The following is an 18,262-nucleotide window of genomic DNA, read 5'->3' as shown; positions in this document are numbered from 1 at the left end:
TAAAAAAGGGGACTCATTTCCAGTTCTAACAACATTTCTTGAAGCATATATGTGTAATTTACAGAACTGAAATTACCTTTAAAAAAGTAAGGCCCGATTAGCCCATCGCTGATAATCCCTGTCCATATATTCACACCAGGAAAGTTTAACTCTGTCTCAGTCGCCACTTTGGCATTCATAGGATCAGTTGTATCTGTTTGCTCTATCATTCACCTTTAAAAGTTGCTTCTCCAAAGAATGCTTTTGTATAACTGAGGTGGGCTTCTTGTCAGGTTGTGTACAACTCTCAGAATTCCATACTTCATCTTCTTCTAGGGCTTCAATCAAAGTAGGCCTTTATGGTCTTCACATCACCTTTTCCTGAATTGTTAAGGCATGTTCTTGCTATTCCATACTCAAACACTTTTTTTGAGATATAGTCAGTGATTGCACAAAACATTGTATGACAACATTGAGACACTCTTCAATAGTAACAGACTTTGGTCTTGCCTGAATGAGGAAGCTCTGCAAATGACCCATCTCTTCAAATCTTCAATTTAATTTCAGAATACCTTGTCAAGACGGAGATTGGATGTTAGAGAAATGTTCCACAAACAAAAGACAAAAATCACTGTAGTTATTGTCACGTTTCACTCATGTTTGCAGATCAAATACACGCTGCTCTGTAGTTAAGTTTCTATTCATTTTTCTCCAGATAACAACAAGCAACATAACTTCAACTACTAGTGTCAACTGACTTATTGGTAATACTCTCTATTGAAGTTTACAGCTGACTTTCACTATGCTAGGCAAAACAAAATCTAAAGATTGCTAGGGGCAACTGAGTTATGGTCTATCCTATAGAAGGTAATATTTTCTAGCCATTCAGTCTTCATGTACAGATGTTCCTGAAATAAACAAAACATCTACATTCTGGAACAATATGGTATTTTGAGTTAGTGACGGTTTCATAATTTATGTAAAGATTAATAGTTGATTTGGTAGATATTGAATTTAGGTGCACTTCCAGGTCTCCAGCCAACATCCAGCTATGTAATTTTTTAAGGGGAGTTAGAACAGAAATTTTTTTATGTTTTCAGATTTGTACCCCATTGTAAAATTTACAGTTTTCTTAATAAAATGATACATAAATCACATATAAATTCGAATGGCACATATTTTATTTGTTTCTTTTTAAATATTGTTTGCACCTGTATAAAAAGTTAAAAAATTTACATGAATTACTTAAAGCTCAAATAAAATTACTAACTTTTTATGTAGAGGACTGTGGATTGCAGTATTACAGAGGCAAAATTATGTTGATTCTATCTGTAGCACCGTAGCAAACAGAACGGTAGCTTTTCATAATATAAACCCATGTAGTACGTAGAAGTTCCAAGAATTCTGTTGGGGTGATCAGTGCGGATACTGGAAAGGTACTAGAGTTTTAGATTCTGACAAAACGTTATAAGTGAAAATCAGTGAACCAAGTAGAACATATCTGTGAAAGCAACTATAGAGGAACATGTAGTGGAAGGATGGCTTCTGCAGCTTTTGAAATTTTCAGTCAATCCATGAATGAAACAGGTGTGTGCTATTCTGAATTCTTATGTGATGGAGATTCAAAAGCATACAATAATGTTGTAGCAGCTCAGCCTTATGATGATAAGATTATCACAAAACAGGAACGTGTGCATCACGTCCAAAAGAGAATGGGCACCATGCTGAGGACATCGAAACTAAGTTTGAGAAACAAGAAACTTTCTGGTCATAAAACCGTAAAGGGTAGGCTAGCAGACAAAATTGATGAATTACAATTAAAATATGGGACAGCCTTTAGGAATCACACTGATGGTTTGTTGAGAATGCTTTAGGCAGTATGGGTTACCTTCTTCCACAAACTGTCAACAGATGGCAAAGCATTACATCAACTCTGACTCCCAGACCAGATTCGTAGTGCAAATGACGTGACACCCAATACTCAATACTTCATACAGCCAGAAACAGAAACATTTCATCCCAGCAGTAGTCATAAAACCCATTTACAGAGACATGGCACATCCTGAGTTGTTGAGTGTCTACGTGGGCAGACTCAGAATCCAAATGAGTCTTTCAACAACCTCGTATGGACTTGCAAACCAAAAAGTGCTTTTGTTTGGAAAAAGACATTAAAACGGGGGTCTGTGATTCTGTTATTGCTGTTAATGGTGGTAACATTAGTACAGTGAAAGTGCTACAGCATATCGGATTTACTTTTGGAGTAAGTTGCATCAGAAAATTTCAGCAGATGGATAAGGTTCTCATTGATAGAGTGCAATATGCAGCAGAAATCGTGTCAAGCTGATGGTCTCTGCCATGTTTTATTTGACACAACATCGCTGTGTGACTTTTGATATTGTAACAAGCATGTACAACTAATAATGTTACAAGATCTGATGATGACAGTGTAGAACTGTCGAAACCGATCAAAGTAATAAAAAGAATTGCTAGCGATCTTGGATAACTTGATTCTTCAAGAATAGTATAACTTCCAGATCGCCCCCCACCCAAAGCAGATGCAATGTCAAACTTAGATAATTGCACCTTGGTTCCATGGAGCCAACCAGTGTATGTACACTTCACCTTCTTGTTTTTCCAATTTTCAGTTTTTCCCTATTTCTTGGTGAAATAATTTTTGGAAGTTGAGGTTATGTAGAATACATGCTATTGTTTGCATGTTCAGAAATATGTATCACCCAGATCAATAACACAGTGGTGTTTGCAGTATTTATTTTCTCTAAGAATAGCTCATTATCTAATGTTGATAAGTTATTTGTATTATGCTGACTAGTTCCCAAAGCCAAGGCACGAGAGAACAGTTTATTTCATTTTTTGTTCGTATTTGGAAGCTCTTCAGAGTCCTGTTTGTTTCTTAAAAAAATATTCCTCATATTTTATGGAATTACGTTTATTTGATTTGACTAAAATTGGACCTGACCATCATTGAAACTATTGCCAATCACCCTAGTGACACTGATAACTAATTTGACAGTTCTGTATGATTTTTTTAATTATTTTGTTATTTCAACATATTCCTGTCTTTGGGGCTTTCATAATTACTGCAGCTGTCACCAAATAACCTTGCTACCATGACAATTATTGGTTAACACTACCAGATGTTTTTTTGCATTTCATCCATTCCTCATGCCATGAGTTTGGGTGAAGTAACTTCAGGCATTCCAGTGTGAAAACATTAGTGTGTGCGTGTGTGCACGCACGTGCACACCCAAAATAGTTGCAAATAGTTTAACCATTTCTCTCTGTATTTTGACTGTTAAATTACAAGAGATGTGTTTTTACTGTTTCTTAGGTTTGAGAGTTACCCAAATAAAGGTGGAACAGATCGTGATCGCAGTTATTATGGTGGGCGAGACACTGGTTTTGGGAATGATGGTGTCTTTCCAAACACAGATAAGTTCATGCCCGGTCCAACAAGAGACGACAGAATTGGCAGTTTTGGGTAAGAAATGCAATTGATATTATGTTTTCTGTACTTATCCAATAAACTGGTGAAATAACTGTTATTCTGTTACTAATGTGTCAAAACAATGAATAATTGTTAGGTGTTAAGATATTAATGCAGTCAGTGTATGGGGACTGATTTAGTTTGTTTTGTTATTGGTAGGAAGTGCATGGCCATTTCAAGTAAAGTGTCAGCTACATCTGTCAGGTCAGTTCTTGACAGCAGTTTGTACATCAGATTGTAACTTCCACTCCGTCCCCCTACTTTACAACCTTCTCCTCGTGTCTAATCTAGTCTGTTAGAAGAGAAACCTGACTTCTTGAAATGGAAGCTTGTGCTACATAATAGTATAACAGATACATCTCACACATCAGATGAGGTTTCTCCAAACTCTGTTAAAATTACTTTTGATATGATTTTATAGATTATGTATTTGTTTACTGTGTGGAAAAGAAAGAAAAAGGATGTTAAATAACTTGGCAAATTACTGAAAATTATCATCTTATTTTTGTTATAATTGTACTGTTGATTTTATTGTTAGTGATAATTACATAATCCTTTGTGCAACAAATACTCTGATGGGCCAAAACATAATCACCTGCTTAATAGTTGTTGTCTACTTTTGGAACACAGTACGCAGCAATTCTGAATTGCATGGATTCGAAAAGTTCGTGGTAGATTTCCGGAGGTATGTGTCACAAGGTGTCTACCCACAGGTCATGCAGTTCCTGTGAATTATGGGATTATGGTTTGTGGGTGCGGAGCTGGAGCCTGATAGCATCCCACATGTGTTCCATCAGGTTCAGATCTGATGAATTTGGACATCAACGTCAGTCCACCATCATTCTCCTCAAGCCACTGTAACAAGATTCTGGCTTTGTGACATGGACTGTTATCCTGCAGGAAGATGCCATTGCCATCAGGGAAGACATCAGGCTTGAAGGAATGCAGGTGATCTGTAATAATGTTCTTGTAGTTCACAGTTTTCATGGTTGGTGCCTTCAGTTACTACCACAGATCCCATGGAAGCCCAGATGAATGTCCCTCATTGCGTAGTACTGTCCCCACCAGCCTGTACACATGGCAGCTGCATGGTTCAAGCAGCCATTTGCTTGGGTGACAGAGTAGTGTAAGAAGAAATACAATTTATCTGGCAAGGCAACATGTTTCCATTGATCCAAAGTCGAGTCTCGATGATCCTATTCCCATTGCAGTTGTAAAAAATATTGTTGGGTCAACATGGAAACATATAGAGATCACCTGCTGGGGAGCCCCAGGTTCAAGAAAGTGCACTAAACAGTGTGCGCTGAAAGACTTGTTCCTGCTCCAGCATTTACACTGTTAACGGATCTGCCACAGAGCACCACCTATCCTTCTTTTCAGTGCAGTGCAGCAAGCCTCCACCTTCCATGTTCTGTGATGAGATATGGATGTCGAACACTTTGTCACCTATTTGTGGTTTCACCGTCATTCAACCGCTTTTCATAGATGCTCATGACAGCGAGCAAGCAGCTGATCAGCTTTGCCATTTCCGAGATGATTATTCCCAGTGGGCATAACAATCTACCCATTCTTGCTTATGTGGATTTCCCTTTCGGGTCCCTGTGCTGTTGCTAGAAGGATTCCTAGTTAGTCTCTGCTCTGCTTATATACTTCCTTTACCACGTCACTTACCTGCAGTGTCACCATGTGCCATTCAAACTTGTGGTGGGCAGTGATCATAATGTTTTGGCGCATCATTGTAGGTACATAGAATATTGAGCCATGTGTTCATAGAATATTGAGCCATGTGTTTGTTTCTCATATGGAAAGCACAGTCAGCAAAGTTTGGTGTTGCTCTTGCTTTATATAGATGTTTTACATTATCTTCTTTCATTCTGTAATACTATTGGATGATTACGTACCAAGTGGTTTAGAGGTTCCTGCATAAACATAACATACTTTGATGGAATTTTGTGTGAACATTTACACATATTCCCAAAAAACGTTGGTATAGTGTCGTGGGTGTCAGTTTGATATTTGTGTAGGTTCAGTCATTTGCTTGACCCCTATAATGGAGCTTTCGACAGTGTATCCCAGAGTTTTTGGCAACTTTGAGGCATAATATGTCTGGCAATATTTTCTTAAAAGAAACAGAACTAGGCCATCCTGTACAACTTCTTGCATTCTCTTAAGTGAAATGATATCAAAAAAGATTAAATGAACAATTTCCATGTAGATAATTTGAAGCAAAGTCATCCAAAAAATAACTGCTTGAAAAAAATGTGAAGTTTAACTTTTTATATCTATGGAAGGAAGCGCATGATAAACCTATGTTGCATGTGATAACTTACCAACAAAAGGTCTTCGAATATGAAATTTTATTTCCCTACTGCTTTCCAAGAGTTCACAAATTGAGGAAAAAGCTGATGATTTTTGTTAAAATGCAAAAAATGGGAGCCCAGTTTTAAGTGTCTGTGTGTGTGTGTGTGTCTGTGTGTGTGTGTGTGTGTGTGTGTGTGTGTGTGTGTGCGCGCAAGCTCTTTTAAACAAATTTCATTGGGAAGGCTGTAATCTAAGCCACGTGAAAACTAACTTCCAAGGTGCACAAAGAACACACACCTCTGAAGACCAATAGTGAGTAAAATAGCAATGCCAACGTGCCATCTTGTGAAACACTTGATGTTAGTTTTGAGTCCGTTGGTTGGCACATTCGAGCACCACAAGAACTTGGTCCAGTTTGTGGAACGTCACCGAAAACTCAGATGACAAACTCATATCTCATGGTCAGTTTCAGTGTTGTCACTTTTCACCAGAGTTCCACTCAAGGAATCACTGGAACTTATTGAAAAGTAATTTGGGTCCTCATTCACCAAACTTTTTAGTTTTGGGCTTACATCCACATATTTTCTTTTTGATGGACAGACTGATGGCCTGCCTCTGGGTAGTCCTCTGTCACCTGTGGTGACCAAAATGTACATGTGGAAGACTTTGAGGATGAGGCACTAGACTCAGCACCATTAAAACCAACAGTCTTTTACAGGTATGTTGATGATGCATTATCATTTGGCCCCATGGGAAAGATGGGCTTCAATTTTCTTTCAACACCTGAACTCTATCCACAACCAAATTCAGTTCACCATGAAGATGGAGCAAAGCAGTCAGCTGCCATTCTTGATTTTTCCGGTACGAGGATAACTTGACAGAACACTGGGACACAATGTCTATAGGAAGAAAACCCACACTGACCATTCACTCTACCTATTATAACCCATCGCAAAGGGAAGGATTGCTCAACACACTGGTCCACAGAGCTCATGTTATCTGCAATGAAGAAAGTATAAAACTGGAACTGGACCACCTCAGGGATGTATTCTAGAAAAATGGCTATAGCGAACACCAAATTCAGTGTGCCTTCAACCAAAAGATCTAACCACAGCCAATACCCTACAAACGCCAGCCGAAAAAGATAGCTTACATTCCAGATGCAGGCAAGTTATCTGGAAAGATCAACAGAAATTTACAATAAAATATCAGATGTGTGTACCGCCCACTGGCAAAGACGAAGTCCCTTTTAAGGACTGACCTGGGTCTCCAGAAATGTGGAGTGTGTTACATACCACACGAGCACAAGAATGTAAATGTTGGACAAAGCATTTGCACAAACGAAGAAAAGTGTGTGGAGCGTAAAATGTACACAGACTTCCATCAGCCCACAAGATCAGCAATTGCTGGACATGGCCTTGAAACCTACTGCAAAATGAAATACGAAGATACAAAAATTATGCACAACACATTCCACTATTGGAACTATTTATGCAAGAACGCTATCAAAATCCAGCTACTGAGGACAGTGTATTTCAACGTAGTCAACTGTGGGCTCTGGCACTGAAAATTTTCCAAACGCAGTGGAAACAGAACACAGAGCATGGCAAAGGTGGAGCACAGACTGAGGACTGCCACTCGACTCCGGAGTGCAAGCTACCCCCACAACTGCAGCGAGCACATTGCATGGTCCATACCTGGGGAACCTGATGACAGCACGTTACACCATCAAAAATTCATTCTACAATGACCAAACAATCCGACTGCATACCTGAGAGACTTTCAAGCAGCAATATTGGCCTGACAGACTCCAAAGTTTTTCTCATAATTCTTCATTAAATTCATCTACCACCATTTGCTTTGTGTCCAGAGTGACCTGATTGTTGTGGTTATAATGCTGATACACAGTAATATCTGTGGATCATGCTGTATGAAATAGCAGCAGCTGCAGATGATGGAGCTTCTGGTCCAGGACACTTTTCACAGATTGCAAACAGCCATGCTGAGAAACTCAAGTGACTACCTCAAATTATTCGAGACACAAAAGAGAGAAATCTTAGATTATTAATTACCTTTCACTTTTTATAAAAAGAATCCTATAGAGCTGAACATGTTAGATATGTTCAAAAATAAAAAAGACAACTTTTTTGCAATTTTTCATTTTCTGATTCAATCTCACTTCCTCCTCATTAGGACATGTGCTGCTACTTTCTTTAGATACTACAAAACAATTGTAAAAAATAAGAAATGTCATATTTGAGTACCAGCAGAATATGGACACATTTTCATTGCACCGTCACCTTGTCATTATTTTTTAGGATGTTTGGAATGAGAATGGTTTAAAAGTGTTTGCAGAAAACACTTTGTCATTAATGACAGGGTGGGCTGAAAGTACCCATTTTTGGCATTTTTACAAAAAAAAAATCTTCAAATTTAACTTGAGTTTGAAAATTATTGGAAGGCAGTAGGAGAATAATATTTTATAGTTGAAGACTTTGAGTATCACATGAAAAGTTTCAGATGCTTCATGCACGTATCCATACCATATAAAAAGCTAAACTTAACATCTTTTCAAGGCAGACATTTTTTTGGCTGATTTTGCTTCAAATTGTCTATGTGAAAATTGCTCACAAAGTCTTTTTAATTATTATTTCATGCAACAGAATGTACAAAGTTGTACAGGATGGCATAATTTTGTTTCTCAAAATTGTCGAAAACTCAGGGGGATGCACTGTTGAAAGGTGCGCTATAGGGTCAAACAAATGACTAATCTCTACAAGCATTAAATTGCTGAAAGTAAAATTGTACCAATGTTCATTGAGAACAAGTGTGAACATTAACATAAAATTTCATCAAAATCTGTGATGGCCTTGGGGAACTTTTTCCCAAATTACACTACTTATCACACAGTTTGATATTGACTGTTACCGAACTTACATCAGCTAATCTATTAATCGATTAGTCAACCAGTCAGTCATTCTGCCAGTCTGAGCAAAATAAAGTTGAAATTGCTGTGAACAAGCTACGTATTATACTGGTTTTACTGCACAGCTGTAAAAAAAATTAATGAAAAATGCAATCGGGTAACACTGGGGTAAAGTAAGTGCAAAGTAGTACCACTGAGAGTATACTAGGCGCCAAAAGTGTAAAAATATATTAATTAAGTTTTAAACTTGAAGCGTTGTTTATTCTTTATCACATTTATTGTGCAAACAGTTACAAATGTACTTTCAGTGTGGATACCTGAATTGCTCTGAAACAGACAGACAGCTTCTCTATTTGATTTCGTCTATACATCTCTGAGTATACATTCTTCCTTAGCCATTCTCAACACCACCTACTCTGAAGTGTCCCTTCAGCGATCCATGCTGTGTTGGAAGCTCCACAGCATATTTGTAATGTAAGGGTGTCTTCTGGTAAAGTCCAGGAATCGCACACTGTCCAGGGAGTACCTCAAACAAATAACAGTACAACACAAACAAATATTTTCACTAACATATAATACCACATTCAAAAATACAGCCCTGTGTGTTACTTGAAAAAAAACCTTTAACATGACACAAATAACCAACACAATTACCCTTTTATACATGGAAATGAAGGTACAGGAAACTTCTCACCCATGACTCAAGGGAAAAAATTGTGAATTCAACTACACAAAAAACTTCACCATCACCACTGGCAATGCTTACCTGACAAAAACACATGTTAAGTATAGTTACAGAAAGGTGGTAATGATAGCAACTTATCATTATCTTTATATTTTCTTGAATTACTATACTTCAGCTTTCATCCTCTAAAACAACTTGGTGAGAGTTCCAAATTCTCTCTTTAGGAAATGTCTTCAGATATTTGTTGAAGATACACACAGTTATCTCAAGAGATTCAGAAGGATGACCACAGACAGTTCCTCTCACTTTGAGGAAGGAAAAAATCTTACCTGGTGCTGCTTCTGGATAGTACTGTAGATATGAAGTGTCTTGTTTTGGGACACTTCAAGAAATACATAGGTCTGTTAAGAGCGGCATTGCCAATTAAAGCACTTGTGGATTTAGAGACAGCTTTGGACATTAATGATTGGAGTACATTCTTTTGAAATTCTGAATTAGCGGGAACAAAATACAGAAAGCAAAAAGTTATTTGTATCATGTATGAGGGTGGTTTGATAAGTCAGATAAAAAAAATTGTTTTGTAAGCAACTCTCCTTACTTCTTGACACAGTCATAGAGATATACACTTGGTCAGTGATCCTCCAGCTTTTTCATACTATTACAAAAATTGATTCTGTGAAACTCTGCAAAATACTTGGTGACCGCAACTATCATATTCTCATTTTATGGAAATTTGTTCCCAGCAAGCCAAAGTTTCGAGTTAGGGAACTGGAAAGTCACTCAGGTCTAAGTCTAGTGAATATGGTGGATGAGGAACCAATTCAAAGCGCAGTTCATGTACTTTTGCCATTGTTACCACTGATGTGTGGGATGGTGCATTATCCAGGTGAAAGTGCACTTTTTTGGTGTGAATCTTGCTCATTTTTCAACCAACGCAAATTTCAAATGATCCCATAATGAAACATAATAGGTTCCAGTTATAGTCGTGTCTTTTTCCAAGTAATATATGAGGGTAACTCCTCAAGAATCCCAAGAAACAGTGGCCATCACCTTGCTAACTGACAAAATGGTCTTTGCTGAAATGTGGCCGATGCACTTTTGGTCGACTGTGAACAATAGTGGCACCCACCTTGCTCACAGCTTCTACATAGCAAATTCTCCACACAGGATACTATGCACTCACATAGTTGAGATGCCTACAGTCTCAGCATTCTCATGAACTTTTATATTGTGGTCTTGCATTACTGTATCATAGATTTTGTCAATAGTTTCCTTAATGGTGACCTCAGTCGGATGGCTGGAGCAAGCTTCATTTTCAGAGCTTGCCTGATTATGTTTAAATTTGTTAATCCAAAAGTAAATGGTCTTCAGTGATGGTGCAGAGTCCGCATGTTCTTCATCCAATTCTGTTTTGATTTGTGTGGGAGTCCAACCCTTCAAATGAAAATGTTTAATAACAGCATGGAACTTGGATTACTCCATTTTGAATTACAGTTGAAACACTGACCAATTAAGATGGCTGTCAACAAGGAACTGTGCATTGTACATTGTTGAAATTCTATGTGTGATGATTGGAATAGTCAAACTTACAAACCATGAAGGTATAACAAAAATATTCTATTCTTCCAGAGAAATTTGCCAGATTTATCAAATCACTCTCCTGCAAAAATGAGATTGCAGTTATTTGATTCTAAGGACATGTAAGAGAGATAGTAGCAGAAGAAAGATTGAGACAGCATTGCAGCCTGCCTTCTGTATGTAGAACAAGCAGTAAAGGAAACAATGGAGAATACAAACTTATAGTTTTCTGCTGACATTGTAAGTTCAGTGAAATTTCACATAGTAAAATGGGAGCGTCCAGTAGGTTTTTAAAAATACTTTTCTATTCCTAAATGTGTTAATTGCATTTGGTGGTCTTATGACAGTTTAGACTCTAATGAGGCATCATCAGAACAAAGAATCCAAAAAATACAAAAATGCAAAATTGCTATTAAATAATAACGGTTATAGAAATATTACAAAGTGCAAGGTAAAGAGAAGAAAATAAATATACTGTTGCAGAAGTGAATCATCAGAGGCCATCTAATGCTCCTTGTGGTCATTTAAAATCAGCTGCTGTGCCTCCTGATGCATCATACTTTAAAAGTGGAACAATTATATTCATAGTGTGCCCTTGTGCATTCTTGGGTTACATGTGCAATAAATACAACTTAAGAAGTTATTTATGTTGAAAACTATGACTTAATCATTGTCTTTCATTATTTGAAATATAATCAACCGCAGTTTAGAATATCCAATGGTGATTTGGATAAATAAGGACAACTCCTCTGATAAAATGAAGTCACCATATTTGCTCACTACTGCGATGGGATGCATATAAATGTATAAAAAGCAAAGAAACTGAGCCACATAAGTAACACAATAATTGTTAAAGACACAGGATTTGGCCAGCTAAGTGTGTGTGTGTGTGTGTGTGTGTGTGTGTGTGTGTGTGTCATCTTCCCCCCCCCCCCCCCCCCCCCCCCCCCCCCCTTTATTGCTGTGTGACAACATTGTCTAAGATCTAGGTTGTCCTGGAGGAACGGCTCAGCCACATGCTGCACACCTGTAGAATGTGTAGACAAGTAGGAACACCTATGTCAGCCCTTGTTCATTGAAAGCACATAATAGCTACCATATTCTTCAGCCACACTACATCAGATCATCCGGCAAACATACTGGGCACAAGATATCATCAGAAAATTTACTTTTTAAAAATATTAAAAATTTTTGTTCCATTTTTAATGTACAACATAAAAGCAAACGTGCCATTTGATTTTAAATGACCACAGTGGGTGCTAGATGACACTTGGCTTGTTACTTTTGAAACAGTATACTGGGTATAGTTTTCCCTCTATCTTGTACTTTTTAATGTAGTAACAACTGTTTATATTTCATAGTAATTTTGCATTTTTTTCTGTATTTTTACTTGTGATGATGATAATTAGAGCCAAAACCATTTAACTATCATAAACCCATCAGGCACAATCAGTAAAACTGTGAATAAAAAAGGCATTGTAAGTCTGGTGGCTGTGGCAGAGGACTTAGAAGAGCAGTTGAACAAAATGAGTAGTGCCTTGGAAAGAGTGTTTTAAGACAAACATCAACAAAAGTTAAAGAAGGGTGCAGGAGTGTAGATGAATTAAATTGAGTGGTGCTGAGGGAATTAGATTAGGAGATGCCAGATAAGTTTTACTATTTGACCAAGAAAATAACTAATTACAAACAAAGATGCAATGGAATACCAAGAAGAGCTTTCTTGAGCAAGATAAATATGTTTACATGGAATGTACATTTACATGTTAGAAGTCTCACCTGAAAGTATTTTTCTGGCGTGTGGCGTGTGGTTGTGTATGAAAGCGAAACTGGATGACATTTGGGTCATTCCACACCAAGTGGTCTAAAACTGAAAAAAGTTCCCACCATCATGGTCTCCAATTTTCGTCAAATTTTAACTGTAGCTTTAGTCAAGTGTTGAAGTAAGTTTCCCAAGATTTCAGGCCTCTAGCTGCAATAGCTGCTGATCTAGACCCCCTTGTCTGAAGTGTACTTAGTCCGTGTGCATGCAACATAAAAAAAATGTCATATTTGGAGTCTAATAAAATCGAAACTAATTCATAAGAATGGTTAGTAAGATGCGACCCTGTACAGTTTTTTTTGCTGATTCCAACGAAATTATGTATAACATTACTCATGCAAACCCCGGTCAAATAACTCGACTCAAAGTATACTTCAAAATTTGTCGTGACACAACGCGACAAATTTTGACCAATATTAAGACTGCAATGATTTCCTTGCAGTTGAAGATATGGACTTGAACTTTTGGCCAAGCTTCATGCTTGTGCTAGACATAATGCAGCCGGATTTGCAATGATCCAGGCCATATGGTCGCCCTGCAGTATCTCTTCAAATTAGGCAGTGTCAGCACAAACGGTAAAATTTACCAAAGTTTCAAGCCAATTACTAAAAAATAGTTGGCCTGAATCTGCTTGTGAATAGTATCACCTAAAAGAGAAACTCTTGCTCTACAAGACTGACATTTGTTTTTTTTGCAACGCGACCATTAAGTACTCATTAACTCACATCAAAGTTGTTATATTTTGTATGCGCGATGCACTAATTTTTCTTCATTTCTAGGAATTTGAATCTTAATAGTCGCTTAGAATTACTGATATAATTGGATATTTCATTCGTGTTTTATTCAGTGATTGGCCAGTGAGAGATGTCAGAAGTTAATGAAGAAGAAGAATCGTTGGCCCCCTGTTCAATTGGAAAAGATGCTGCTGCATCGAAGTGCCATGTTATCTTCTATGCTAAGAAGACTGGATTCAAAGCGTTTAGTGATTTCACAGAATGTGACCAGAAATTGCTTGTTTCGCGTTCAGAAGCCAAACTTGACGAAAATTCCATCATTTGCTTCCACCATGAAGCCCTCTTCCTACATGAATATCAAGCGATGCAAAAGAAATGTTGCAATCCATTCAAGAAGAGGAATCACAATGTAAAAGCTGGACTTAGACTGCTTGATAATGAAACAGCTGCCAAACTTTGCCTGTTAAAGAAAAAAGAAGTGATTGATATAAAACCTGGTCAGAAGCTTTGCCCTCGCTGCATGTCGGCACTGAACCAAAAGCTAGAAGATTCATCATCACTATCAACCCAATCTGAACAAGATTTCACAACGGATGAAACTGAACCAGCCATCAACAAAAGTTTATCATTTATTGGTGCTTCACCATTGAAAAGAAGACAACTAAGTAAAAGAGATAAGCAAAGCTATGCAAAAAGAAAGATCTTGGATGCACAAAGTTTAATTGGGAATCAAATTGCTGCTGCTGTAGGAATCAATTACGATGAACAGCCAAGTTCAAGTAAAAGTCGCCCATGCAATAATTGTGCAGATCTTGATAATCTTATAGAAGAGTTGAAAGAAAAATGTAAAGTGTCAAATCGTAGGACAAAAGTTCAAATATTGACCTTGGTTCCAAGAAGCTGGACAATTAAAGATACGACAACAGCATTTAATGTATCAGAAAGAATGGTAAAGCAAGCGAGAAAACTGAAGAATGAGCAAGGTGTTCTAGCTTTTCCAGCAAATCGGCAAGGAAGGAAGCTTTCAGATGAAGTTGTTCAGAAAGTACATGACTTTTTTCAAGATGACGAATTCAGCAGACTTTGTCCAGGGAAGAAAGACTGTGTGCCTGTGAGAATTTCAGGAACAAAGGTGTACAAGCAAAAGCGGTTGTTGCTTTGCAATTTGAAGGAAATGTACGTGTCTTATCAGAAGCAAAATGGACCAGAAATTGGCTTCTCAAAGTTTTGCGAGCTTAGACCAAAATGGTGTGTTACAGTTGGCTCTGCTGGAATGCACTCAGTTTGTGTCTGTACAATACACCAAAATGTCAAGCTTATGCTCACTGGTGCATCAATCAATGAAGACTACAAGGAAATTCTTAGCAAAGCTGTTTGCAGCTTGGAAAACAAGGATTGTATGCTTCATCGTTGTGAAAACTGCCCTGGTCCAGAAGGTGTAGAAGCAGTTATTGCAACATATTTTGAAGATAATGACCCTGAAGAACTGATTGAGTACAAACAATGGATTCATACCGACAGGGATACTTTAGAAACAAAGCAGCTTTCAACAGAAGAGTATGTTGAAGATATTGCAGCAAAAATTTGGAACCTGTCTTGTCATCACTACATTGCCAAGCATCAAAGCCAGCACCTGAAAGCTCTCAAAACTGATTTGAAAGAAGGCGAATTCATAATACTAATGGATTTTGCTGAAAACTATTCATTTATTGTTCAAGATGCAGTGCAAGGCTTTCACTGGGAAAACAGTCAAGCAACAGTTCATCCATTTGTAGTCTACTACTGTGAAAACGAAGAGGTGCAATGTGTGAATCTTTGTGTTATTAGTGACTGCCTTCGACACGATACGATTACTGTCCATGTTTACATTGGAAAAGTAATCAATTACCTGAAGATGCAATTTTCCAAAATAAGACACATCCACTACTTCAGTGATGGTTCAGCTGCACAATATAAGAATTTCAAGAATTTTCTCAACTTATGCTATCACAAAGAAGATTTTGAAATAACAGCAGAATGGAATTTCTTTGGAACAAGCCATGGAAAGTCGCCTTGTGATGGCATTGGAGGCACAACAAAACGGTTGGCAGCAAGAGCAAGTTTGCAACGTCCATATGAAAACCAGATTCTAACACCCAAAGATCTTTTCAACTTCTGCAATGATAATATCAATGGAATCAAATTCTTTTTCATCAGCAAAGAGGAAGTTGAAGAAGAAAAAGCTTCTCAAGAAGAAAGATTCCTGCAAGGGCACACTCTAGCTGGCACAAGAGAAAACCACCATTTTTTGCCCATTGATATGACGACAATTAAGGTCAGTAGAGTTTCTAATGATGCGACATCTTTTTTGGCCAAAATTAGTGCTGCTGAAGTAGTAGTTCAAGTCATGGATCTTCAGCCTGGGCAGTATGTTGCTTGCATTTATGAAAAGAAATGGTGGATTGGAAACATCGTTGAAATCTCAGTCGAACAGAAAGATGCTTTCATAAGCTTTATGCATCCTCATGGTCCTGCAAGTTCATTTTATTGGCCCTTAAGACGTGATACTTGCTGGATTCCAGAACAACTTATCATTGGTGTTATTCCAGCTCCATCAGTGACATCATGGACCAACGCAGGGCACTGCGCACACAAATATAAGATACTTTGACCTGAGTAAATAAGCACTTAATGGAAGCGTTGCAAAAGAAAAATATATCCATCTCGTAGAGCAAGAGTTTCTCTTTCAGATGATACTATTCACAATTAAATCCAGGCTGACTATTTTGTAGTAATGGGCTTTGAACTTTGGTAAATAAAGCCATTTGCGCTGACACTGCCAAATTTGAAGAGATTTTGCAAGGCGACTATAAAGCCTGGGTAGTTGGAAATCCAGCTGTATTATGTCCAGCACAAAGATAAGACTTGGTAAAAAGTTCAAGTCCATATCTTTATCTGCAAGGAAATTATTGCAGTCTGAATATTGGTCAAAATTTGTCGCATTAAGTCACGACAGAATTAGGGGTACACTTTGAGTCGACTTGTTTGACCGGATTTTGCATCAATAATCTTATAATTAATTTCGTTTGAATCAGCACAAAAAACTGTACAGGGTCTCATCTTACTAACCATTCTTATGAATTGGTTTCAATTTTATGAGACCCCAAAAATGGCATTTTGTCTGATGTCGCGCGCATGCGAACTTACTACCCTTCAGACAAGGGGGTGTAGATCAGCAAGTATTGCAGCTAGAGGCTTGAAATCTTGAGAAACTTAATTTAGCACTTGACTAGTGCTACAGATAAAATTTGAAGAAAATTGGAGACATGATGGTGGGAAGGTTTAGACCACTTGGCATGGAATGACCCATTTGGATAAATAAGGACAACTCCTCTGATAAAATGAAGTCACCATATTTGCTCACTACTGCGATGGGATGCATATAAATGTATAAAAAGCAAAGAAACTGAGCCACGTAAGTAACACAATAATTGTTAAAGACACAGGATTTGGCCAGCTAAGTGTGTGTGTGTGTGTGTGTGTGTGTGTGTGTGTGTGTGTGTGTGTGTGTGTGTGTCATCTTCCCCCCCCCCCTCCCCCCCTCCCCCCCCCCCCCCCCCGCCCCACCCTCCTTATTGCTGTGTGACAACATTATCTAAGATCTAGGTTGTCCTGGAGGAACGGCTCAGCCACATGCTGCACACCTGTAGAATGTGTAGACAAGTAGGAACACCTATGTCAGCCCTTGTTCATTGAAAGCACATAATAGCTACCATATTCTTCAGCCACACTACATCAGATCATCCGGCAAACATACTGGGCACAAGATATCATCAGAAAATTTACTTTTTAAAAATATTAAAAATTTTTGTTCCATTTTTAATGTACAACATAAAAGCAAACGTGCCATTTGATTTTAAATGACCACAGTGGGTGCTAGATGACACTTGGCTTGTTACTTTTGAAACAGTATACTGGGTATAGTTTTCCCTCTATCTTGTACTTTTTAATGTAGTAACAACTGTTTATATTTCATAGTAATTTTGCATTTTTTTCTGTATTTTTACTTGTGATGATGATAATTAGAGCCAAAACCATTTAACTATCATAAACCCATCAGGCACAATCAGTAAAACTGTGAATAAAAAAGGCATTGTAAGTCTGGTGGCTGTGGCAGAGGACTTAGAAGAGCAGTTGAACAAAATGAGTAGTGCCTTGGAAAGAGTGTTTTAAGACAAACATCAACAAAAGTTAAAGAAGGGTGCAGGAGTGTAGATGAATTAAATTGAGTGGTGCTGAGGGAATTAGATTAGGAGATGCCAGATAAGTTTTACTATTTGACCAAGAAAATAACTAATTACAAACAAAGATGCAATGGAATACCAAGAAGAGCTTTCTTGAGCAAGATAAATATGTTTACATTGAATGTACATTTACATGTTAGAAGTCTCACCTGAAAGTATTTTTCTGGCGTGTGGCGTGTGGTTGTGTATGAAAGCGAAACTGGATGACATTTGGATAAATAAGGACAACTCCTCTGATAAAATGAAGTCACCATATTTGCTCACTACTGCGATGGGATGCATATAAATGTATAAAAAGCAAAGAAACTGAGCCACGTAAGTAACACAATAATTGTTAAAGACACAGGATTTGGCCAGCTAAGTGTGTGTGTGTGTGTGTGTGTGTGTGTGTGTGTGTGTGTGTGTGATCTTCCCCCCCCCTCCCCCCCCCCCCTGCCCCACCCTCCTTATTG

At 37.9% G+C, this 18,262-nt stretch overlaps 1 protein-coding gene across 3 annotated transcripts in view; it reads left to right on the top strand.

Moving 5' to 3' along the window:
* The window catches only part of LOC124605317 (nuclear receptor coactivator 5), a 154,113-nt gene that overhangs the window by 74,286 nt on the left and 61,565 nt on the right, over positions 1–18,262 (top strand). For all 3 annotated transcript variants that reach the window (XM_047136905.1, XM_047136903.1, XM_047136904.1), the window contains one exon: positions 3,329–3,478. In XM_047136905.1, coding sequence (XP_046992861.1) covers positions 3,329–3,478 — 150 coding nt within the window. The remainder of the gene's footprint in view (positions 1–3,328; positions 3,479–18,262) is intronic.

The sequence above is a fragment of the Schistocerca americana genome, chromosome 3, assembly GCF_021461395.2.
Source record: "Schistocerca americana isolate TAMUIC-IGC-003095 chromosome 3, iqSchAmer2.1, whole genome shotgun sequence".
Classification (NCBI taxonomy): Eukaryota; Metazoa; Arthropoda; class Insecta; order Orthoptera; family Acrididae; genus Schistocerca; species Schistocerca americana.
The sequence above is the reverse complement of the archived record's forward strand: the minus strand, read 5'-3'. Positions and strand labels throughout refer to the sequence as shown.